We start from the raw sequence: 25,846 nt of genomic DNA on the forward strand, positions 1-25,846 counted from the left end.
TGTAGAAAATTTTACCAATCTTAAAATGAACAAATGGAAAGGAAAGAATAATAGATGAGAACTTGATTGATTCATGAAGAGTTGTCAATTCTCCAAATAATAACCCATTAATTTTCAATTACCCAATAAGAAATCTTGAACAATAATTGAAGAAAGATTAAATTGCAATTTGTGGAATGACTTAAGATTAATCTATTCTAATCTACTCCTAATGAGAGCTTAATCTAATCTAAGATAATTTAATCCCTTGATTATTACAAATGGAGTATATATAGTGGGTACAACATTAGGTTTACGCAAGGGTAGATTAGGAAATAAGCTTAAGTTTCGAATAGAGCCTTACACGTTTCAAAGGGGATGCGTGGGAGGCAGTTCTGGGCATCAACTCGAGTGAGTTGTGTTCGACTCGAGCGGGTTGCCTTCGACTCGAGCGGGTTGAGGAGCAGACCTTCTTCCCTTGCTTTTACGCCTATGATTCCTTCATATACTCTTATTCCTATCATTCTTGGTCATCATTATTGCCTCCTCTTCATACTAGTCCATCCAAGATCATCAACAAGCTTCTGAATATGCGCGAGAGACGGGAAATCCGCCCCATTATCTTTATTCCTACAAGACGTGTGAAATGCACTAGGAAAGCAAATAGGAAGCAATTGACGGATAAAATGGCTATGAAATGCTATATTAGTATGCAAAATTAGGTTCAATTAGGGGACTAAATGTGTGTAATCATGAACCACATCAATGACAGTAGTTTATGCTAGCAATAATGCTAGAATTAGGGATGCTCTCGAGTCTCAGCTGATCAGCATTAGTTAGTCAGTGGATGCTTGGATCATGCTTGGGGATTTCAATGTAGTCAGGGATGTTAGTGAAAGAGTTAGGTCTACTCCACCAACTCTTTCTGATATTTTATATTTCAACTCCTGGTTGCTTAACTGTGGAGTTGATGATGTTAATGGTTCTGGTTGTGAACTGACATGGAAAAATAAGCAGGATATAAGCACCTTAGTTTGGTCAAAACATAATAGAGCTCTTGCAAACACAGCTTGGATTAATAAATTTCCTGCTACCTCAGCTAATTTCCTTCCTTCTGGGGTTTCTGATCATTCTCCAGTTCTTGTCACTGTTTTTGCAGACAAATACCATGGTGCCAGGTTCAGTTTTCTCAACTGTTGGGTGAATCATCCAGATTATCACTCCTTGGTGAAAGAATCCTGGTTAGAGCCTTTTACTAGATGTCATATTTATAAACTCTTTGCACGGCTTAAAAATGTAAAGAAGAAGCTAGCTCAAATGCACAAAGAGAATTTCTCAAAAATCTCTCAATGGATAAAACTTTGTAAGGAAAACCTCTTTGATTGTCAAATGAAAATTCAGCAGAATGTTCATTCCCCTGAACTATATGATAAGGAGAAGGATCTTCTTCATAATTACATAGCTCTCAGGAAAGCTGAGGAGAACATCTTAAGACAAAAAGCAAAAAATTGATCATATCTCTTGCAATGATTCTTCTTCCAAGTATTTCTTTGCAAGAATCCATGAAAGAAAGCAGCAGCAAATTTTAGGGCAAATAAAAGATAAGGATGGTCTGGGAAGAGCTGGCCTGGATGATGTAGCATCTAGTTTTGTTGATTATTATAAGAGTTTGTTAGGCTCCTCATTAGCTATATCACCTATTGATGATCAATACATTCAACAAAGTCCATGTGTGAAAGATGCTGACTCACTAGTACTTCTGAGGCCTTTTGAAGCTGCTGAAATTAAGAATGCAGTGTTTAGAATTGGACCAGATAAGAGTCTTGGTTCAGATGGATTCTCATCTGAATTTTTCAAAGCCTCTTGGGATTTGGTTGGCCCTGATTTTTGTAAAGCTGTTCAAGCTTACTTCAGAAATGGTAGGCTCAATAAGCAAGCTAATGCAACCCTCATTGCTCTCATCCCTAAGAAAAAAAATCTCTACAAGTGTTATGGATTTTAGGCCAATTTCTTGTTGTACAACCTTTTATAAAACAATCACCAAGCTTCTCTCTAATAGAATGCAGGATATTTTGCCAAAAATCATTGGTGTTGAGCAAACTGCTTTCATTAAGGGCAGAAATATTCTGGAAAATATTATGATGTCCCAGGCTCTAGTGAAAGGATATGGAAGAAAATATCTAACTCCCAGATGTCTAATAAAGGTTGACATACGAAAGGCTTTTGATTCCCTCTAATGGGGATTTGTTCAGAGCATGCTTTCAGCACTTAAGTTCCCAAAGCAGATTATAGATTGGATTATGGGTTGCATCACAAGTTCCTGGTTTTCCCTTATGATAAATGGTTATGTACAAGGGTTCTTTAAGGGTGAGAGTGGCTTAAGACAAGGAGATCCACTGTCGCCCTATCTTTTTGTCATAAGTATGGAAATTCTATCAAGATTCTTAAGGAGAATTTGCTTTTAGGATAATGTTTCTTACCATCCTAAGTGCACTAAGATTGGCCTTACTCATCTCATATTTGCGGATGATTTGATGATATTCACAAGAGGGGATGTTCCCTCAGTGGCAGCTGTTACTCAGGTGCTGACACAATTCTCAAGCTGGTCTGGGTTGTATGCAAACACTCACAAAACTGATATCTTTTTTGGTGGGGTAACTACTGATGTTAAAGCTCAAATTCTGCTGAATAAAGGGTTCTTTGAGGGGTGCTTTCCCTTTAGATACCTCGGCCTTCCCCTAAATAAAGCAAGGATTCAAGCTGATACATATGGAACACTGATTAACAAGAACGACACTCACTTGCAGCATTGGTCGTCCAAATACTTTCTTATGCTGGAAAAGCTCAATTACTGAACTCAGTACTTTTTGGACTTACTAATTTCTGGTGTGCAAATGTCATGTTGCCTAAAAATATAATCAAAAACATTAAAAAGATGTGAAAAGATTTCTTTTGGAATATTGAGGAAGGGCATAGAAAGACGGCTTTTAAAAGCTGGAAGAGTATATGCTCTCCATGGAATGAAGGAGGGCTGAATATAAAGGATTTTCTTTCCTGGAATAAAGCAGTCCTTGCAAAATGGATATGGGTCCTAATAAAGCAGCAAACTAGATTATGGTATTCATGGAATAAGGCCTACCTTTTCCCTAACATTTCCATTTGGGAACTGCAAAGTAAAAGCCAGCATTCAGAGAGTTTCAGAAGCATCCTAACTGTAAGGAATGAAATGATACAAAGATCAGGATCTTTGTCTGCAGCTACTTCTCTTCTCACTTCCTGGTCCCATGGAAATACTTTCAGCATTAGCAATGCTTATAACTGGTTTCGAGCTCTCTCTCAATCATGGCCTTGGGCGTCAGTACTAAAACATAAATACATTCTGCCAAGTCATGGTATTATCTTCTCACTTGCTCTCCAACAGCAGCTTGCCACTATGGATAAGCTTGCAACTAGAGGAATTTATATCATCAACATGTGTATCCTCTGTAAAGTTGATGCTGAGACACATAACCATTTATTTTTTTAGCTGCTCCTATGCGAGAATAATACAGGAGGAAATACTTTAATGGTTGGGTATAGAATATCAGGGGCATGACTGTTTAACTATACTCAAATAGAGTCAGAACTGGAAGCATTACAGACATTGGAAAAGTGGATGGCTGCGAAGTTGCATTGCCGCAGTCTGCTACTATGTATGGAATAAACGTAATACTCGTTTATTCAATGGGATGGAAAGAACAGCAGGCCAGCTCTTAGGCATTATCAGGTTCACATTTAGTGTTCAAGTTTTGAGAAGCATACATTGTAACACCCCCATACACCAAGGTGCCTTACCAAGACCACCTAATGCATGGAAATGCTACCATCTCGGTCACCCGAGGCAATGTATATCAAATAGACCATTAAGAAACATACTTAAATAAGTAAAAGTGTTTAAGTGATTACAATTCCAAAACCAAAACTGTAAAGTAAATACAAATGTTCAAAAACCAAGCCAACTGAAAAGAAATTTAAGTTCATGACACAGCGGAAAACTCTAATGACAAGTGATGACTCTATCCCAGCTATCCCTCGTGCAAGCCATCTTATACCTGCTCACCAACCCCGAATGGATCACCACAGTTTTCAAAACATTCAAACGAGGTCAATTACTGATTACACAAAACACAATACATAAGATACAACACACAAATTACCCAAACTCCGTCACAACTCCACACACCTGACTACACACTAAAGTGTGTAGTCCTGCCAGAATACCCATCGCAACAGATATTTCATGCCGCCAGTGAAGGACCGCAGTCGTACCCACCAAATCCCCGCTCATCTATTCCGAGCGATAACCCATGTTCCTTAATGTGCACATCCCCTCTTATGGCGGGTTCCACAGAGAACGAATCAAGGGCGTGAAGCCACTCCCGTAAGTGACTCCACTCAGCCGAGGACATGCCTCACGAACCACAGACAATTACATAACTAACTATACAACAACAACACCAACACAATACCAATACGATAAAGATCAACAATAAACAAAACCATCACCAACATCTATATAATCAATAACCGACTAGGGAAACCCTACCTGGAAATAAGCAAATCACCAAATCGTCACAAAGCAGCTACTCAAAATCGTTCCTCTACGAAACCACCTCCTATAATCACATAACCATACTATCACTATCTAACGTACATCATACTCCCAAAATCCCCAAACATACCCAATTAGGGTTTTAAACAAAAGAACCAAAAGGTATAAAAACTATACAAGGATCTTACCCTCGACACGACGAACTCAACGGCGTAAAGAACACGACGATCCGACGACCCCAGCCTTTGGGATTTGATAGCAACGCGAAAATGAAAGTAACGTAACTTGCTTTTTCTCTTGAGAGTGTTTAGAAAAGATAAAAGTGATAAAGGAAATGATAGAATACTTTAAATATTAATCTCGCATTGTTAACAAAACTCAACTAAAATAATCCGCAGAACCGACTTACTCGATCGAGTAAGTCACTTACTCGGTTGAGTGACCCTTACTCGATCGAGTGCCACACTTACTTGATCGAGTACCCATCGGACAGTGTACTGTTTCATAACCAAACTCACTTACTTGACAGAGTAAGCCCCACTCGATAGAGTACCCATAAGCATAGAAAACCGTAGTATTACAGGCTTCCCTCATTAAAAAGAACTTCGTCTCCGAATTTCAACCCATACTCAAAAACAAAACAAACTAACTCAACCACGACACAACAACGCAACTAAAAACTCAAAACAAAACAAAAAAATTCTAAAAAAAAACTCCCAACCACAACTCAAACTGACAAAAAAAAAACTACTAACTATGCAAAGACTAACATAAAACCACACCCAAAACCTTATGCGATCATCTTCTACCCCCCTAAAAGAAACATGGTTACGTCCCCGTAACCAAACATAACTGGTCAAAAAGAGACGGATATCGTTCCCTCATAGCCTCTTCCGCCTCCCAAGTAGCTTCCTCAACCTCATGATTAGACCATAAGACCTTAAGCAACACTTTTTCCCCGGACCTAGTTTTCCCAACCTTGCGATCAAGAATCTGTTATGGCACCTCAAGATAAGACAAGGACTCATCCAACTCTATGTTCTCTACCTCTAGCACATGGGAAGGATCGCTCACATACTTCCGTAACTGAGACAGATGAAACACATTATGCACCCGATCAAAAGCTGGTGGTAACGCTAACCGGTAAGCAACCTCTCCCACACGATCCAAAATCTCATATGGTCCGATGAATTTCTGGCTCAGCTTCCCTTTCTCACCAAACCTCATAACCCCACGCATATGAGATACTTTCAGAAGAACCTTATCCCCAACCTGAAACTCTATCTCACGGCGATGTAGGTCTGCATAACTCTTTTGTCGATGCTGGGCCGCTTTCATCTTTTGCCTAATCACCTTAACCTGTTCTATCATCTTCTGTACTATCTGTGGTCCTAAAACCACTGCCTCAGTGCTATCATCCCAGCAAATCGGACTCCTACACTTCCTCCCATACAAAGCCTCAAACGGTACCATCCCAATACTCGTATGGTAGCTGTTGTTATATGAAAACTCAATCAAATCCAACTTATCCTCCCAGCAACCACCAAACTCCATCACACAAGCTCGTAACATATTCTCCAAGGTCTTGATAGTTCTCTCTGTCTGCCCATCTGTCGCAGGATGAAAAGCAGTACTCATCTTCAAGGTAGTTCCCATCAGATCCTGCAACTCTTGCCAAAACCGTGATATGAATCTCGCATCTCGATCCAACACTATATCCTTAGGCACACCATGTAACCGAACCACATGCTTCCTATAACCCAGAGCTAGCTGAACTTTACTCCATGTGTCTTTCATAGGAATAAAGTGAGCTGACTTAGTCAAATGGTCAACTATCACCCATATCATGGTGTTACCCTGCTGGCTCCTCGGTAAACCCACTATAAAGTCCATAGAGATAGATTCTCATTTCCACTCAAGTACCTCAAGAGACTGAATCTTACTCTGTGGTCGTCGTTGCTGTCCCTTAACTCTCTGACATGTCAAACATCGAGCCACAAACTCAGCTGTTTCCCTCTTCATCCCAGGCCACCAGAAAGTCTTCTTCAAATCTTTATATAATTTGTCACCGCCTGGATGTACTTAATACGGTGCGTAATGAGCCTCTGTCATGGCTAAATTTTTCAACTCCTCATCACTAGAAACACACCATCTCCCATCAAACCGAACACTCCCATCTATATGAATAGAAAATTGAGACACTGTCCCTTTCTCTACTCCAGCTCTCCACTCCTCAATCTTAGGATCCAAAGCCTGCTTCCTGCGAATGTCACCATAAAGATCTGGCTCCATCGTCAAGTCCCCTCTAGCATCCCCTTTTTGTATCACGTGTATCCCCATCTTCCCCACCTCGTCTCTCAACCTCATTAAAGACATAGTTGTGCATAGAGAATGCACACTTTTCCTGCTCAACACATCAGCAACCACATTCACTTTCCCTTCATGGTATATGATATCCATGTCATAATCTTCTATTAGCTCCATCCATCTCCTCTGTCTCATGTTCAGCTCCTTTTGAGTAAAGATATACTCAAAAGGAGCTGTTCCTTTTGAGTATATCTTGAGAGATGCTGCGGGAGAGTGGTGGGACAAGGTAAGGGAGAGTGCTTTGGACTTGTATGTGTGGCAACGGAAGTCAGCTCCTATGCCAATTGTCGAGAAAAATTGGCGCACATGTACCCATATAATCCTTTGGGTTGAAACGAGCTATGTTAATGCTCATTTTAGCAAAGTCTACCCCGGCCTCTTTGTCCTTCCCAAACTTCTTTAAGGCCTCAGTAAGCGCGTCTTGATGCTCAAGCATCTTAGCAACCACATCTATACTCATCAACTCAACTCTAGCATACAAAGCGGATCTCTTTGGCGGCATCTTCAAGCAATATAAGAAAAGAGGTAAACGTAAACACACATCCCACAACTAAACACGTATATAACTTGTGCAGACCCCACTCGACCGAGCAACTCAACCCACTCGATCGAGTTGAGGTCACTCGAACGAGTTGCCCACTTACTCGATCGAGTACCTCAACTCCAGAACCTGCCCAGAAAGCATCACATAACCCACTCGATCGAGTCCCTCACTTACTCGATCGAGTAGCCCTCGCTCGATCGAGTTCCCAACTTACTCGATCGAGTGCCCCAAACTAGCAGCGATTGTTCAAAAACGTCATATACCCCACTCGACTGAGTCCAACTCACTCGATCGAGCCCAACCTACTCGATCGAGTACCACCCCACTCGATCGAGTCATGCTGACTCGTTAGCTACCCGCATGCTCAACTTAACTACTTTTCACAACAACTATATATATATACATATATACAACAACGCAACATCCTATTCACATGTTTCTTTAAAACCACGTTATAAATCAACATCATGCAATTCATTATTCATAACAACATATTATCATACAAACTACTTACGTTTCGCCACCACATTCTCCATTTTCCACATTCATTTATCCACCGATTCATACAACACATCATTCAATATATATATGCATTATAACTTAAATAAACACATAGCGATCCCATGACACCCCATAGTGATCGGTTCAAAGTTGTAGGGCGAGATCGCGACTTTAGGACGTCTCCCAAGCCTTTGCATTAGCTCCTAACAACTCCTACCCGGGTTCATTTTATTTTGACTTCCTAGATTCATTGGGTTAATTAGTTACAGGTTCCAAAATCGTCGCTCTGATACCACTTTGTAACACCCCCATACACCAAGGTGCCTTACCAAGACCACCTAATGTATGGAAATGCTACCATCTCGGTCACCCAAGGCAATGTATATCAAATAGACCATTAAGAAACATACTTAAATAAGTAAAAGAGTTTAAGTGATTACAATTCCAAAACCAAAACTGTAAAGTAAATACAAATGTTCCAAAACCAAGCCAACTGAAAAAAAATCGAAGTTCATGAAACAGCAGAAGACTCTAATGACAAGTGATGACTCCATCCTAGCTATCCCTCGTGCAAGCCATCTCATACCTGCTCAATAACTGCTCACCATCCCTAAATGGATCACCATAGTTTTCAAAACATTTAAACGGGGTCAGTTACTGATTACACAAAACACAATACAAAAGATACAACACACAAATTACCCAAACTTCGTCTCAACTCCACATCCCTGACAACACACTAAAGTGTGTAGTCCTGCCAGAATACCCATTGCAATAGATATTCCACGCCGCTAGTGGGGGACGCAACCGTATCCACCAAATCCCCGCTTATCTATTCCGAGCGATAACCCATGTTCCTTAATGTGCAAATCCCCTTATGTGGCGGGTTCCACGGAGGGCAAATCAAAGGCAAGAAGCCACTCCCGCAAGTGACTCCGCTCAGCCGAGGACACGGCTTGCGAACCACAGACAATTACACAACCAATTATACAACAACAACACCAACACAATACCAATACGATAAAGATCAACAATAAACACAACCATCACCATCTATGTAATCAATAACTGAGTAGGGAAACCCTACCTGGAAATAAGCAAATCACCAGATCGTCACAAAGCAGCTACTCAAAATCGCTCCTCTACGAAACCACCTCCTATAATCATATAACCATACAATCACTATCTTACCAGATCGTCATAAACATACATCATACTCCCAAAATCCCCAAACATACCCAATTAGGGTTTTAAACAAAATCAACGAAAAGGTATAAAAACTATACAAGGATCTTACCCTCGACACGACGAAATCAACGGCGTAAAGAACATGATGATCCGACGATCCTAGCCTTTGGGATTTGAGAGCAACGCGAAGATGAAAATAACGTAACTTGCTTTTTATCTTGACAATTTTTAGAAAAGATAAAAGTGATAAAGGAACTGACGGAATACTTTAAATATTAATCTCGCGTTGTTACCAAAACCCGGCTAAAACAATCCGCAGAACCGACTTACTCGATCGAGTAAGTCACTTACTCGATCGAGTGACCCTTACTCGATCGAGTCCCACACTTACTCGATCGAGTACCCATCAGACAGTGTAATGTTTCGTAACCAAACTCACTTACTCGACAGAGTAAGCCCTACTCGATAGAGTATCCATAAGCATAGAAAACCGTAGTATTACAGTCTTCCCTCCTTAAAAAGATCTTCATCCCCGAAGTGCAACCCATACTCAAAAACAAAACATACTAACTAAACCACGACACAACAACGCAACTAAAAACTTAAGACAAAACCAAAAACTCGAAACAAAACTCCCAACCACAACTCAAACCAACTCAAAACAACTCAAAACAACTATTAATTATGCAAAGACTAACATAAAACCACACCCAAAACCTTATGCGATCATCTCCTACCCCCCTAAAAGAAACATGGTTACGTCCCCGTAACCACACATACCAGATCAAAAAGAGACGGATATCATTCCCTCATAGCCTCTTCCGCCTCCCAAGTAGCTTCCTCAACGTCATTATTAGACCATAAGACCGTAAGAAACACTGTTTCCCCGGACCTAGTTTTCCGAACCTTGCGATCAAGAATCTCTTTGGCACCTCAAGATAAGACAAGGACTCATCCAACTCTATGTTCTCTACCTCTAGCACATAGGAAGGATCGCTCACATACTTCCGTAACTGAGACACATGAAACACATTATGCACCCGATCCAAAGCTGGTGGTAACGCTAACCGGTAAGCAACCTCTCCCACATGATCCAAAAAATCATATGGTCCGATGAATTTCTGGCTCATCTTCCCTTTATTACCAAACCTCATTACCCCACGCCTAGGAGATACTTTCAGAAGAACCCTATCCCCAACCTGAAAATCTATGTCACGGCGATGTAGGTCTGCATAACTCTTTTGTCGATGCTGGGCCGCTTTCATCTTTTGCCTAATCACCTTAACCTGTTCTATCATCTTCTATACTATCTGTGGTCCTAAAACCACTGCCTTAGCGCTATCATCCCAGCAAATCGGATTCCTACACTTCCTCCCATACAAAGCCTCAAGCGGTGCCATCCCAATACTCGTATGGTAGCTGTTGTTATATGAAAACTCAATCAGATCCAACTTATCCTCCCACCAACCACCAAACTCCATCACACAAGCTCGTAACATATCCTCCAAGGTCTTGATAGTTCTCTCTGTCTACCCATTTGTCGCAGGATGAAAAGCAGTACTCATCTTCAAGGTCGTTCCCATCAAATCCTGCAACTCTTGCCAAAACCGTGATATGAATCTCGTATCTCGATCCGACACTATATCCTTAGGCACACCATGTAACCGAACCACATGCTTCCTATAACCCAGAGCTAGCTGAACCTTACTCCATGTGTCTTTCATAGGAATAAAGTGAGCTGACTTAGTCAAATGGTCAACTATCACCCATATCATGGTGTTACCCTGCTGGCTCCTCGGTAAACCCACTATAAACTCCATAGAGATAGATTATCATTTCCACTCAAGTACCTCAAGAGACTGAATCTTAATCTGTCGTCGTCGTTGCTGTCCCTTAACTCTCTGACATGTCAAACATCGAGCCACAAACTCAGCTGTTTCCCTCTTCATCTCAGGCCACCAGAAAGTCTTCTTCAAATCTTTATATAATTTGTCACCGCCTGGATGTACTTAATACGGTGCATAATGAGCCTTTGTCATGACTACATTTTTCAACTCCTCATCACTAGAAACACACCATCTCCCATCAAACCGAACACTCCCATCTGTATGAATAGAAAATTTAGGCACTGTCCCTTTCTCTGTTCCAGCTCTCCACTCCTCAATCTTAGGATCCAAAGCCTGCTTCCTGCGAATGTCACCATAAAGATCTGGCTCCATCGTCAAGTCCCCTTTAGCATCCCCTTTTTGTATCACGTGTATCCCCATCTTCCCCACCTCGTCTCTCAACCTCATGAAAGACATAGCTGTGCATAAAGAATGCACACTCTTCCTGCTCAACGCATCAGCAACCACATTCACTTTCCCTTCATGGTATATGATATCCATGTCATAATCTCCTATCAGCTCCATCCATCTCCTCTGTCTCATGTCCAGCTCCTTTTGAGTAAATATATACTTGAGACTCTTGTGATCTGAAAACACCTTAACGGTCGTTCCATAAAGATAGTGCCTCAAAATTTTGAGACTAAACACAACTGCACCCAACTCTAGATCATGTGTCGGATAGTTCTTCTCATAAGGCTTCAATTGCCTAGAAGCATAGGTAATTAATTTCCCATTCTGCATCGTCAACACACATCCTAACCCATTCTTTGAAGCATATGTATATGCCTCAAAGTTCTCACATCCTTCAGGCAAAGCTAAGACTGAAGCTGTGGTCAAACGCTCCTTTAATAATTGGAACGTTGTCTAACAACTTTCGTCCCAATGAAACCTGTTCTCTTTCCTCATCAACGCTGTCATAGGTCTCGCGATCTTTAAAAAGTCTTTCACGAACCGATGGTAGTACCCTGCCAAACCCAAGAAACTCATGATATCTGCCACATTCTTTGGTGATTCCCACTTAGACACTGCCTCTATCTTTGTTGGATCCACAACTACACCATCATTGGAAATCATATGCCCCAGAAAGGCAACTTCCTCGAGCCAGAATTCACACTTAAACAACTTTGCATACAGCTGATTGTCACGCAAAGTCTATAACACCAACCTCAAGTGCTCCTTATGCTCCTCCTTAGTCTTGGAGTAAACTAAGATATCATTTATGAACACCACCACAAACCGATTCAAAAACTGACTGAAGACCCGGTTCATCAAATCCATAAACACTGTCAGTGCATTAGACAACCCAAACGACATCACCACGTACTCATAGTGACCATACCTTGATGTAAAAGTTGTCTTTGGTATGTCCTCATTTCGAATCCTCACTTGATGGTAACCTGACCTCAAGTTAATCTTGGAAAAGACTGTTGCCCCATTCAACTAGTCAAACAGATCATCTATCCTTGGCAAAGGATACTTATTCTTCACTGTAACCCTATTCAGCTCTCTGTAGTCGATGCACAACGTCAAACTCCCATCTTTCTTTTTCACAAACAGAACTGGTGCTCCCCACGGCGATACACTAGGTCTAATGTATCCTTTATCTATCAAATCATCCAGCTGTTTTTTCAGCTCCTCCAACTCCTTAGGACCCATGCGGTACGATGCCTTAGAGATTGGTCCCGTCCCTGGTTTCAGCTCCACACTGAAATCTATATCCCTTGTAAAAACCCGGATTATAAAACAACGAAAAAACTTATATAAAGTAAATATCAGAGTACGATACTGATAAAAGGGGTCAAGGTGGCGGAAACACCTGACCAATCCGGTTCGCTACTAAAACCAAAACAGCTAATACATCATTCAAAGGGTTCTTAAAACTTAAAAGCAAACTCCTATTTATTATTAAGCTCGCCTCGCACATTCCCAAGCAAGCATCATCGAAACAGCAAACATCTGAACAACCCGAGAAAGGGGGGGGGGGGGGGTCGACAATCAGTCGGGAGTAATTAGATGCTCTCCCAGTCATGTTTACAACAATTGAATATAATAAATAATTATTAACAATTGAAATGCACAATTAGTAAACATGTGAGACCATCTATATTCATGAAGACTCATCATCAACATACCATCAAACAAGAACATATTAGGATAACTACCTAATTAATAATTCCAAAAATTAAACCACATGAGACGACACATGACAACAACCCATGTTATGACACCAATTAGAAACTTAGGATAATCAAACTCGGCGTAACCATAATCAAACCGATCAACCCTCAGAGCGTATAACGAATTGCCTCTGACTAATAGAGCGTATAACGAACTGCCTCCAACTACTAGAGCGTATAACAAACTACCCTAACAACAAACACATTGTATAGAATGAACACCGTTAGAGCGTATAACGAACTGTCTCTAACCACTAGAGCGTATAATGAACTGCCTCTAGACATGGAGCGTATAACGAACTTCCTCTATAGTCGGTATGGACCGTATAACGAACTGCATCCACTGTGGACCGTATAACGAAATGCATCCACACTATGTGTAGCGTATAACCACTGCATACATGCATAAGACCTGGCCAGACCTCTTGGTGAAACACAGTGCATATAACGAACTTCCTCTGCTACACCGAACGACACTCGGGGAACAGACCGTATAACGAACTGCCTATGCTACCCCCCCCCCCCCCGACCATAGACCTTAAGAATCCCAGAAGGGTAGAGTTTGTTCATTCCGATAGTATATAACTGATACTATCGTCATCTATACAACCAACCCAAATCACAAGTACACAGTATAACTGACATTACCAACAATGCATGAACAAACATCACGACTCAACTCGTAGAATAGTGTAACTGACTGTACTACTTATCATATGAATAGAGTAACCAAAGACTTAAGCTAACATAATGTTATACTACAACTGGATATGACTCTACATATGAAGCAATTACTAATGATCAATGTTATAGTAACCTTAACCATAAAATGAACTTTAGATGTGAGGCTATACTAACCTCGACTATAACTTCCACAATACCTTTGAAGTTATAGTAACCTCAACCATAACCTTGACACGAAACTCAAAGTTATACTAGCGTAAACCATAACCTTGAGCCATAATCCCTGGGTTACATTAGTTACAACTATAACCTTGACTCGCACTTCAATGTTATAGTAGGTCCAGCTATAACCTTGAATTCATATTTCCAAGGTTATACCTCGAACAACCCATAACTTGAGTAACAGCCCAAAGTTGTACTAACTTCAGCTATAACACTTGAATCATAACATAATTCAATATCTGTTCTGATGACGAGAGAGATGAGAGAGAAAAAATCTAGAGAAATAAGCGATTTTATAATCTGAGTTTCATGGCTCGAGCAAAAAAATCGATAAACCCTAAAAATAATTTCAAAAAAATTTAAATAAAAATCAGGATAATTCTATTAATGATCAACCTTTAATGGAGTCTCTTATTGTTACTGATGTTACGAATGAAGCAAGTTCTAGTAGAGTTTCTGGGCTTAATCTAGGTTCAATTTTGGAGGAATCGGAGGAAGAGTGGCAAAGCGTGGGGAGCAAGAAGAAGGGTTTTGGTAAGCAGGCTTCTCCTATTTCAACTCCGTTATTGCAATTATGTGATGAGGTTGTTCTTCAGGAGATTGAATATTGGTCCACGACGGTTTATGGGTTCATCCTTGGTGCTAACCCTCCTTGGGAAGTACTGAATGGATTCATAAAGCGGGTGTGGGTTAATCATAAGGTGGATAAAATCTCCTTTCTTCCTAATGGCATGTTTGTAGTGCATTTTGAGACGATGGAGTGTAGGAACTTGGTGTTGGCAAAGGGACATTATCTTTTTGACAACAAACCGGTTATCCTTAAGCCTTGGGATCCTAATGTGCGAATGTCGAAGGAAGGGGTGAAAGCTGTACCCACTTGGATTCGTCTAGTGGGTCTGGACCTCAAGTTTTGGGGGGAAGCATGTTTGATGAAGTTATATGGGTTGGTTGGGAAATTTCTCCACCTAGATGGAGCTACCAAAGATAAGACACGTTTAGGATATGCGCGTGCCTTAATTGAGGTAGAACTAAATCAACATTTTCCCTCTGAGATTAGGTTTTTGGATAGGAAAGGTCAGGAGATTAAGGTGTTGGTGGAATATGAGTGGAAGCCTGTTCTATGCACTTCGTGTAAAGGATATGGACATACTGCTAAGGTTTGCAGGAGGAAGGAGGGCAGGATGCCTAGGAAAGAGTGGAGACCTAAGACCACTGCTCCTGTTGTTCATCCCATCCCATCTGTCCCAAAGAAACTTCAGGGTCAGAAAAGAACTCCACCACCTCAAACTCCTGCTGTCCTGATACCACCTGTGAAGGACACACCTGTGGTCATAGGTGGGGTCAGAAGGAACATTGATTTTACTCCTGCTCGTATTATTACCAGAACTCTGAAGAATATGGGGAGTGATCAATCCATGACATTGGTGGAAAGGAGCAGGTCTTTCTTGGAAGGCCTGAACAAATCTATTCACACAGCTGCTAAACTGGGAGGAAGGGGTATTAGTTCCTCCAAATCCCTTGATAATGGTTAATCTAGGATTTTGGAACGTTAGGGGGTTAAATAGTCCAAACAAGCAGAAGGATGTTAAGTGGTTTTTACATCATCAAGCTGTTGGGTTGTTTGGCCTCCTTGAGACTAAGGTAAAACCTCAGTCTCTTAATAAAATTGCTAGTAATGTTTGTAATGGGTGGAGTATTACAACTAATAGTAGTTACCATAAGGGAGGGAGAGTGTGGATAATCTGGAACCCTAGGATTTTCCAAATTCTCAGTGTCTCCTATGATCAACAGTTTATTCATGTTTATGTGAATGAGCTTAGTTCCAATAAAACTTTTTTCATTACCATAATTTATGCTTTTAATAGAATAGAAGAGAGGATCCCTCTATGGAATAATTTGAAGCAGCTTGCTAGTAATATCAGGTGTGCTTGGTTGGTGTGTGGTGATTTTAATAGTGTTTTGAATCCTAATGAGAGATTGGGAAGTGAAGTCACTGTAGCTGAGACAAAAGATTTTAATGAGTGTGTAGAGGTTTGTGGTCTTATGGAGATGTGTTCTAGGGGGGCCTACTTTACCTAGAATAATAAACATGAGAGTACCACTAGAGTCTATAGTAAACTGGATAGGTGCTTTATCAATGACGACTGGTTGCTCTTATTCCCTGACTCTATTGCCAATTTTCTGCCTGAGGGTAACTTTGACCATAATCCTTGTGTCATTGATACTGCTATGGACAGACAGAGGGGGAAAGCTCCTTTCAAATACTTTAATATGTGGAGCACTGCTCCTGAATTTCAACAGATTGTTCATAATTGTTGGGAGACCCAAATTCAAGGGGTTAAGATGTTTAAGGTAGTAAGGAAGCTGAAATTACTAAAAAAGGAGCTTAAAGGTTTGAATCAGTCTCTGTTCTCAAATGTGGAAAACAGTGCTGAGGTTGCTTATGCTCTGATGATAGATCTTCAAAAACAATTGGTGTTGGATCCTGGAAATAAAGAGCTTATGGATGCTGAATTGGAAGCTGCCAAATCTTATCAGTTGTTCGCTAATGCTAGACACAGTTTTCTAGCTCAAAAAGCTAAAGCTGATTGGGTTATGGAGGGGGATGAAAATTCTGCCTATTTCCATAGTAGGATTTAGGGGAGGAATTCTAGGAACAAAGTGCTACAAATTATTGATGTTTCTGGCAATGTTTTAACCAAAGGGGAGGAGATTCAAGCTGCCTTCATTGACTACTATAAGAACCTGCTGGGGGTGAATGGTTGCACTGCAAAGGTTCAGATCCCTACTGTGCAGTATGGAGGCCAAGTGGTTACTGATGAACTAGCTCAGGTGCTACTGAAAGGGGTCACGAAGGAGGAGATTAAGGGTATTGTTTGGAGTATTCCTAATGAGAAGACTCCTGGACCTGATGGATATTCCAGCAAATTTTTCAAGGATGCTTGGAGTATTATTGGTGAGGATATTACCTTAGCTATTATGGATTTTTTCCATACTGGCAAATTACTTAAACAATTGAATGCTACAACTCTCACCCTTATCCCAAAGACTGATATCCCAAAAAGTGTCCTTGAGTTTAGACCTATAGCTTGTTGTAATGTCATTTACAAGTGTATTTCTAAAGCTCTTTGTGCTAGAATTAGTGAGGTTTTACCTTCAATTGTGAGTCCTACTCAAGGGGCTTTTGTTAAGGGTAGGCAAATAGTTGAGAATATGTTGATTTGTCAGGATCTTGTGAGGCTTTATGGAAGGAAATCTGTCTCTCCTAGGTGTATGATTAAAATAGACCTTAGGAAGGCTTATGATACAATTGAGTGGAGCTTTGTTGATCAGATGTTGAGTGCCTTGAAATTTCCTGGGCTCATGAAACAGTGGATCATGGAATGCATCACTACCCCTTCCTTTTCCATCAATTTTAATGGGCAGACCACTGGATTTTTTCAAGGAAAGAGAGGGTTAAGACAGGGAGACCCTTTTTCTCCCTTGATTTTCACTCTTTGTATGGAGTATCTTAGTAGGATACTAAAAGTGGTTGCTGATAAATGTGATTTCCACTTCCACCCTTTATGCAAAAGAATTGGCCTGAATCATCTAATGTTTGCAGATGATCTGCTAATTTTTAGCAGGGGGATGTCCAATCAGTCACTCTTTTACTTAGATATTTCCAAACCTTCTCTGAAGCAAGTGGCCTTCAAATGAACCCTACCAAATCCAATATTTACTTTAATGGTGTGCCCAAGGAGATAGTTGCTTAGATTTTGCAACTAACACAATGCTCTAAGGGTACTTTACCATTCAGATATTTGGGGATACCTATCTGCTCCAAGAGGCTAGGGAAGATGGAGTGTAATGTTCTGGTGGAGAAAATTGTTAGTAGAATTAAGAGTTTTGGCTCAAGAAAGTTATCTTATGCTGGCAGGCTAGTTATGGTGCAGGCTGTTCTCCTCTCCTCTCCTTGCACCAGTACTGGGCTTCTATCTTTGTGCTTCCAAAATATGTCCTGGTTAAAATTGAGGGTATTTTTAGGAATTACCTCTGGAATGGGACAAATAACTATACTAGGACACCTTTGGTGGCTTGGGACACTATTTGTCAGCCAAGGGAGGTTGGTGGATTGGGGCTAAGGAAGTGTGAGCTCTGGAATAATGCATTGATTGGCAAATATGTTTGGTGGATGGCCACGAAATCTGATCATCTTTGGATCAAGTGGGTTGACCATGTGTATATGAAAGGCATGGATTGGGTTTCTTATCAGCCTTTAATTAATTCTAGTTGGGCATGGAGAAGAATCTGCAAAATCAAGGATCTTTTTCTAAATGCTTACACTGATAGCAAATGGTTGGGCAGTGATAGTGCCTACACCCCTGATGCTGGATATACATGGCTAGCAGGAGCTAATCCTAAGGTTCCCTGGAGTAAGCTGTTATGGCACAGGCACATTGTGCCTAAACACTCCTTCCATATGTGGCTTATTATTTATGATAGATTACAGACCATGAGCAGACTCAGCAGGTTAGGGATTTGCAATGATGTGAGCTGCTGTATATGTGGACTAGGCAGTGAAACTATGGATCATCTTTACTGGCAGTGCCCTTACAGTGCAAGTGCTCTTTCTTTACTGCAGACCTGGCTGGGGTTGGATATTCCATCCACTAAACCTTGGCAATAGTGTATGAGGATGAGAAGGAGATCAATATTGCAATGGAGGTTGGTTGTTGCCAGTGTTGCAGGATTGATGTATCTGATCTGGCAGGTACGAAATGAAGCTCGAGTTCAGGGAGTTGTGAAGACACCAGAGTTTATTGTTCAACATTTGAAGCACAGCATGAAGTGTAGAATCGGGAGCAAAGCAAAGCGACCTCGATTCCCGTGAGATATGAATTGGTTATGTAATAGAGATTTGATGTAATGATTAGATTCTACTCTGTTTATTGTTGTTTGAATTATGGGGATGCCCGTTAATTCTGTTGGAAAAACTTTGTAATTGTTCGTTGGTTGGAATGAAAAGCTTACATTTTCACCAAAAAAAAAACACTTGAATCATCATTAAGGTTATACTAGCTTTAGCTACAACTTCGGAGAGCACTCTTGGCCGCCTATCATGCCGCCATTAGGGTTCACTCGTAAACCCTAATTACGCTCATGACACCCATATTTAACGCATAAGCAACATATGACATGTAATTAATGCATAAAAACGTATACAACCAAGCGAAACATATTTAATCATGATAACAAATAATCAAACATGTACCAATCATGTAAAACAATCATTAAATCATATTAATTACATCAATTGGCATAAATACAATTAAAAGAGAAACACCTAGTTACCTTATTAAGCAATTAAACCCTAGAGATCGTCTTCCACGATATAGATGTCTTCTCCAGGTGTAGTTTCCACGCCTTTATTGAAATCATCCACGTGCCAAAGATAACGAATCTAATAAATATACTAACTACATATATATATATATATATATATATATATATATATATATATATATATATATATATATAAGCTATAAAAACTATAAAACTATGCGAAAACATAAAACTTACGAAGAAGATAGATAAATCCCAGAACTAGGATCGATCTAAGCAGGAAAGATGATGAAGGAAGGAGGAAAGAGACGCGGCACGAAACCCTAGGAAGGGTGGAGGCACACGGCACAAAGGAGGAAGGAGGAGGAGAGAAATTAGGTTTAGGGTTTTGAGAAAAGAGAAGCAAGGGTTTGGTTTCCCTTCTTATTTATAGAGAAGCTCATGGGTTAATTTCAAGCTTAGGCCCAAAACTCACCCATATACACTAAACCACACGTGAAACCCAAGAAAAGAATGGGTCTTCACCGTTTTCGAACCCAACGGGCTAAAAAGACAATAGACGGATATTTTTCCGGAAAATAAAATATAAAATATGGGAAAATAAAATTAAGAATTATATTACGGAAATTAGGGGTGTTACAATCCAACCCTCTAAAAAGAAGTTTCGTCCTCGAAACTTGATAAGAGAACTACCTCACTAGAAAAGATATGGATGCTTCTCTCGCATAGACGCTTCAGTTTCCCAAGTCTCTTGCTCAAACTTCTGACTCCTCCACAGAACCCGAACCAAAGGTACAACCTTATTCCTTAACCTCTTCTCCTAAAGTTCCAAAATATGAACAGGACGTTCCTCATAAGTCAGGTTAGGCTCAACCTCGATAACATCGGCCTGTAGAACATGAGAAGGATCACTGCGATAACGACGCAACTGCGACACATGGAAAACATCGTGAACCTTCGACAGATTCGGAGGTAAAACCAACCTATAGGCTACCTCGCCAACTCTCTCGAGCACCTCATACGGTCCAATGTACTTAGGACTAAGCTTGCCCTTAAGCCCAAATCTCTTAACACATTTCATCGGCGAAACCTTAAGAAAAACCTTATCGCCAACTTCAAACTCAATCGGCCTACGCCGCAAGTCTCCATACGTCTTCTGTCGATCCTGGGCTGCCTTAAGCTTCTCACGGATCAACCTCACTTGCTCAATCGATTCCTGAACCAACTTTAGACCAAGAACGACAGCCTCACTAGAATCGTCCCAACACAAAGGACTACGACACTTTCTTCCATAAAGTGCCTCGAACGGAGCCATCTGAATACTAGCTTGGTAACTGTTATTGTAGGAGAACTCCACAAGCGGTAAACTCTTCTCCCAACTAAGTTGGAACTCCAAAGCACAAGCTCGCAACATATCCTCGAGCGTCTGAATCGTACGCTCAGTCTGACCATCAGTTGCCGCATGAAAAGCCGTACTCATCTTAAGCTCGCTACCCAAAGCCAACTGAAGCTTCCTCCAAAACTAAGAACAAAACCTCGGATCACGGTCGGAGATGATATCCTTAGGAACCCCAGGAAGACGAATGATCTCACACTGATAAGCATTCGCTAGTTCCTCAAGACTCCAAGTCTCCTTCATCGGAATGAAATGCGCAACCTTAGTCAAACGATCAACCACGATCCAAATCGCATTCATTCCTCTCGGCGACTTCGGCAAACCCATAACGAAGTCCATCGAAATCGAATCCCATTTCAAAAGTGGGAATATCCAAGGGTTGCAGTAGACCACCAGGTCTATGATGTTCTAACTTGACCTTCTGACAGATCAGGCAACGACTCACAAACTTGGCGATCTCTTTCTTCATACCCGGCCACCAAAAACGTAGCTTCAGATCCTTATACTACTTATCACCACCATGATGAACCGAATAGGGAGTACTATGAGCCTCCTTGTGAATCTTACATTTTAAGACCTCACAGCTAGGCACACACCAACGACCTTGGAATCATAGACCATCATTAGTTCCAACGTCGAAGTCTCTGGCGCGCCCTTCGCTTATAGTGACTCGAACTCCTTCTAAGTATTCATCCTCTCTTTGCTTAACTCGGATCTCATGAAGAATCTCGGGTTCAGCAACCATCGCACTCAAATCTAAAGTACCAGGAAGAACTACTTCAAGGCTCATCTTCTAGAACTCTCGACTCAAGTCGTCAGGTAACACCATCACCGATCTCATAGCATGGCAGACTTTGCGACTCAAAGCATCGGCAACAACGTTTGCCTTACCCTCATGATACTGCAGTTCAACCTTGTAGTCGTTAACCAGCTCCAACCAACGTCTCTACCTCATGTTAAGATCTCTCTGAGTGAAGATATACTTCAAGCTCTAATGATCCGTATAAATGTTGCAAGATACTTCATACAAGTAGTGTCGCCAAAGCTTAAGTGTAAACACCACTGCTGCTAACTCAAGATCGTGAGTCGGGTAGTTCATCTCGTAAACTTTCACCTGACGGGAAGCATAAGCCACAACTTTACCCTTCTGCATCAAGACACAACCCAACCCAAACTTTAACGCATCACAAAAGACATCGAACTCAACGCCCTCTTTTGGTAGAGTCAACACCGGAAAGGTAGTCAACCTTTTCTTCAACTCCTGGAAGGCAGCTTCATAAGCCTCAGTCCAAATGAACTTGGATTCCTTCTTCATTAACTGAGTCATCGATGTCGCGATCTTAGAGAAATCATGCACAAACCGACGAGAGTACCCCGCTAGTCCAAGGAAACTCGGAACCTCGTTCACATTCTTTGGACTCTCCCAATCGACCACGGCTCGGATCTTCGATGGATCAACCATAACTTCATCGCCAGATATCACATGACCCAAGAAGGTAACTTCCCTCAGCCAAAATTCGCACTTTGAGAACTTAGCATACCACTTCTGTTTACGCAGAGTCTCCAAGATAACACGAAGATGACTCTCGTGTTCAGCCTCATCTCTCGAGTAGATCAGTATGTCGTCTATGAACACCACGACACACTTATCCAAATACTCGCTGAAAGTGCGGTTCATCTGATACATAAAAACAGCAGGTGCATTAGTCAACCCAAACGGCATCACCACGAACTCGTAGTGGCCATACCTCGAACGAAAAGCAGTCTTAGGAATATCCTCATTTCTAACTGGAATATGATGGTAACCAGACCTCAGATCGATCTTAGAGAACACACTAGCACCATGGAGCTGATCAAACAAATCCTCAATCCTCGGCAAGGGATACTTATTCTTGATAATAACCTTGTTCAGCTCACGATAATCGATGCACAACCGCATACTACCATCCTTCTTCTTGACGAACAACACAGGAGCACCCCACGGCGAAGCACTCGGTCGAATAAAACCCTTATCGATCATATCGTCAAGTTGTTTCTTGAGTTCCTGTAACTCAGCTGGTGCCATACGATAAAGAGCTTTCGAAATGGGACCAGTTCCAGGTAGCAACTCAATCGAGAACTCTACATCTCGCTCAGGAGGAATACCAGGTAGATCCTTAGGAAAGACATCGGGAAACTCGTTAACCACAGGGATATCCTCTAACTTAGGCTCAACTGAAACACCCTGAGCACAGCACAGATAGATCTGATAACCCTTTCTACCCATGTTAACCATCTTCAAAGCAGAAACCCACTTAACAGTAGGTGTAACCCTAACACCCTGATAAGAAACCCTCGAACCTGTAGGACTCTTAAGCACGATCTTCTGATCACGACATAGGAACCTAGCGTCATAGCGAGATATCCAATCCATACCCAAAATCACATCAAACTCTCTGAGTTTGAATTGGACGAGATCGGCTAGGAGGATTGCCCTTGCGATACTGACAGGTACGTCCTTGTAAATAACGGAGCAAGAAATCATCTCACCTATAGGGAGGGATATAGAGGTATGAACGGATGAAGAAGAAGAGAGTCCAGCACGGACGGAAAAGGATTCGGATACGAAAGACATCGATGCACCCGTATCAAAAAGAACAAAAGCAGATAAAGAATGAACGAGAAAGGTACCCGTAACCACATCTGGATTAGCATCTACCTCAGCACGACTCATAACGAACACTCTTCCAGTCTTCGCAGCATCAGACTTAAGAGCATCAACGTTGGGCTTCTGGGGACAATCAACAGACTTGTGTCCCGGCATATGCAAGTAAAGCAAGTGATCGGGGCACCAGTAGCACAAGTCATACCCGGGTGATACGCCTTCCCACACTTGTAGCAAGTAAGGTCCCTCTTCGCTTGACCTTGATCACGCGTAGCATACGAACGAGCCTCATACTTCTGCTTCTTTTGGGAAGTACTGGGAGCAACATAAGGTCTCTTCACGAACTTACTCTTCGCACTCACCTCAGCCTCGGTAGCAAGAACTTAATCATAGATACTAAGAGCACGATCATGAGCCTGTTGGACAGAAGTTGAAGGAATACCAGACATAGCAATCCGGACTTTGGGAGCTAGATTCTTCTCATAGCGACGAGTCCTTGAAACCTCGTCCATATCCACAGAAGTAACGAAATGCGACAGCTTCACGAACTTGTTGGTGTACTCCTCAATGGTCATGGAACCTTTCTGTAGATGAAGGAAATCCTGCTCCTTCTGCCAATGCATCTCCTCAGGATAGAACCTCTTCTTCAGCGCTTCAGAGAAAACAGCGCAACCATATCCTGGTTGAACTTCCAGACCAGCTCTAGCAAGAGCCCACCAGTTGTCGGCCTCATCCTTCAGATAATAGGTGGCGATATCCACCTTCTGATCCTTAGGACAACTAGTAGCAAGGAACAGCTTCTCGATCTCTCGAATCCAAGCCTCCAAAGCAGTAGGATCATTCGCACCATCATAAGTAGGAGGACGGTGATGAGCAAAGCGATCAAACACAGTCTGCTGTGGATGGTTGTTATTGTTATTGTTGTTATTCTTGAGGTGATTAGTGAAACCTTCGGCCATGGATGCCAAAGCGGCCTCAAGTCTCCTGATGCAATCTGCACCAGACTCACCATTTTCGTTGCGCACCATCTATAAGAACGAAATCTCGTTATAAGTGGTAGAACCTAAGTACCACTCCAGACAACTACTAAAACACTTTATAAACATAAGAAAACCAACAAATACTAGGTAATTTATTTTAGTCATCAACTAAGCGAGAGTTGGGAGCGTGTTCGGTCTGATACCAACTGTAACAATAGGATTATAAAACAACGAAAAAACTTATATAAAGTAAATATCAGAGTACGATACTGATAAAAGGGGTCAAGGTGGCGGAACCTGACCAATCCGGTTCGCTACTAAAACCAAAAAAGCTAATACATCATTCAAAGGGTTCTTAAAACTTAAAAGCAAACTCCTATTTATTATTAAGCTCACCTCGTACATTCCCAAGCAAGCATCATCCAAACAGCAAACATCTGAACAACCTGAGAAGGGGGGGGGTCGACAATCGGTCGAGTAACTAGATGCTCTCCCATTCATGTTTACAATAATTAAATATAATCAACAATTATTAACAATTGAAATACACAATTAGTAAACATGTGAGACCATCTATACTCATGAAGACTCATCATCAACATACCAACAAACAAGAACATATTAGGATAACCACCTAATTAATAATTCCAAAAATTAAACCACATGAGACGACACATGACAACAACCCATGTTATGACACCAAGTATAAACTTAGGACAATCAAACTCGGCGTAACCATAACCAAACTGATCAACCCTCAGAGCGTATAACGAACTGCCTCTGACTAATGGAGCGTATAACGAACTGCCTCCAACTACTAGAGCGTATAACAAACTACCCTAGCAACAAACACAGTGTATATAATGAACGCCGTTAGAGCGTATAACGAACGGCCTCTAACCACTAGAGCGTATAACGAACTGCCTCTAGACATGGAGCGTATAACGAACTACCTCCATAGTCGGTATGGACCGTATAACGAACTGCATCCACACTATGTGTAGCGTATAACCACTGCCTACATGCCTAAGACCTGGCCAGACCTCTCGGTGAAACACAGAGCGTATAACGAACTGCCTCTGCTACACTGAACGACACTTGGGGAAAAGACCGTATAATGAACTGCCTCCGCTACCCCCCCCCCCCCGACCGTAGACCATAAGAATCCCCGAAGGGTAGCGTTTGTTCATTCCGATAGTATATAACGGATACTATCGTCATCTATACAACCAACCCAAATCACAAGTACACAGTATAACTGACATTACTAACAATGCATGAACAAACATCACGACTCAACTCGTAGAATAGTGTAACTAACTATACCACTTATCATATGAATAGAGTAACCAAAGACTTAAG

At 41.4% G+C, this 25,846-nt stretch overlaps 3 protein-coding genes across 3 annotated transcripts in view; 1 reads left to right on the forward strand and 2 right to left on the reverse strand.

Annotated features, from left to right (window-relative positions):
* Window positions 1-837: 837 nt before the first annotated feature.
* Window positions 838-1,981, forward strand: LOC141614095 (uncharacterized). The gene is made up of 2 exons (XM_074432849.1): window positions 838-1,479; window positions 1,523-1,981. The coding sequence occupies exons 1-2, from the start codon at window positions 838-840 to the stop codon at window positions 1,979-1,981; spliced, it is 1,101 nt and encodes a 366-aa protein (XP_074288950.1).
* Window positions 1,982-21,851: 19,870 nt separating this feature from the next.
* On the reverse strand, window positions 21,852-23,663 carry LOC141614096 (putative mitochondrial protein AtMg00860). The gene is made up of 4 exons (XM_074432851.1): window positions 23,538-23,663; window positions 23,046-23,180; window positions 22,056-22,406; window positions 21,852-21,974 (listed from the first exon to the last, which is right to left on the reverse strand). The coding sequence occupies exons 1-4, from the start codon at window positions 23,661-23,663 to the stop codon at window positions 21,852-21,854; spliced, it is 735 nt and encodes a 244-aa protein (XP_074288952.1).
* A 224-nt stretch (window positions 23,664-23,887) lies between these two features.
* Window positions 23,888-25,846, reverse strand: part of LOC141614097 (uncharacterized) — a 61,153-nt gene continuing 59,194 nt past the window's right edge. The window contains exon 2 of the mRNA XM_074432852.1: window positions 23,888-24,206. Coding sequence (XP_074288953.1) covers window positions 23,888-24,206 — 319 coding nt within the window. The remainder of the gene's footprint in view (window positions 24,207-25,846) is intronic.

This window comes from Silene latifolia, chromosome 11 (genome assembly GCF_048544455.1).
Source record: "Silene latifolia isolate original U9 population chromosome 11, ASM4854445v1, whole genome shotgun sequence".
NCBI lineage: Eukaryota > Viridiplantae > Streptophyta > Magnoliopsida > Caryophyllales > Caryophyllaceae > Silene > Silene latifolia.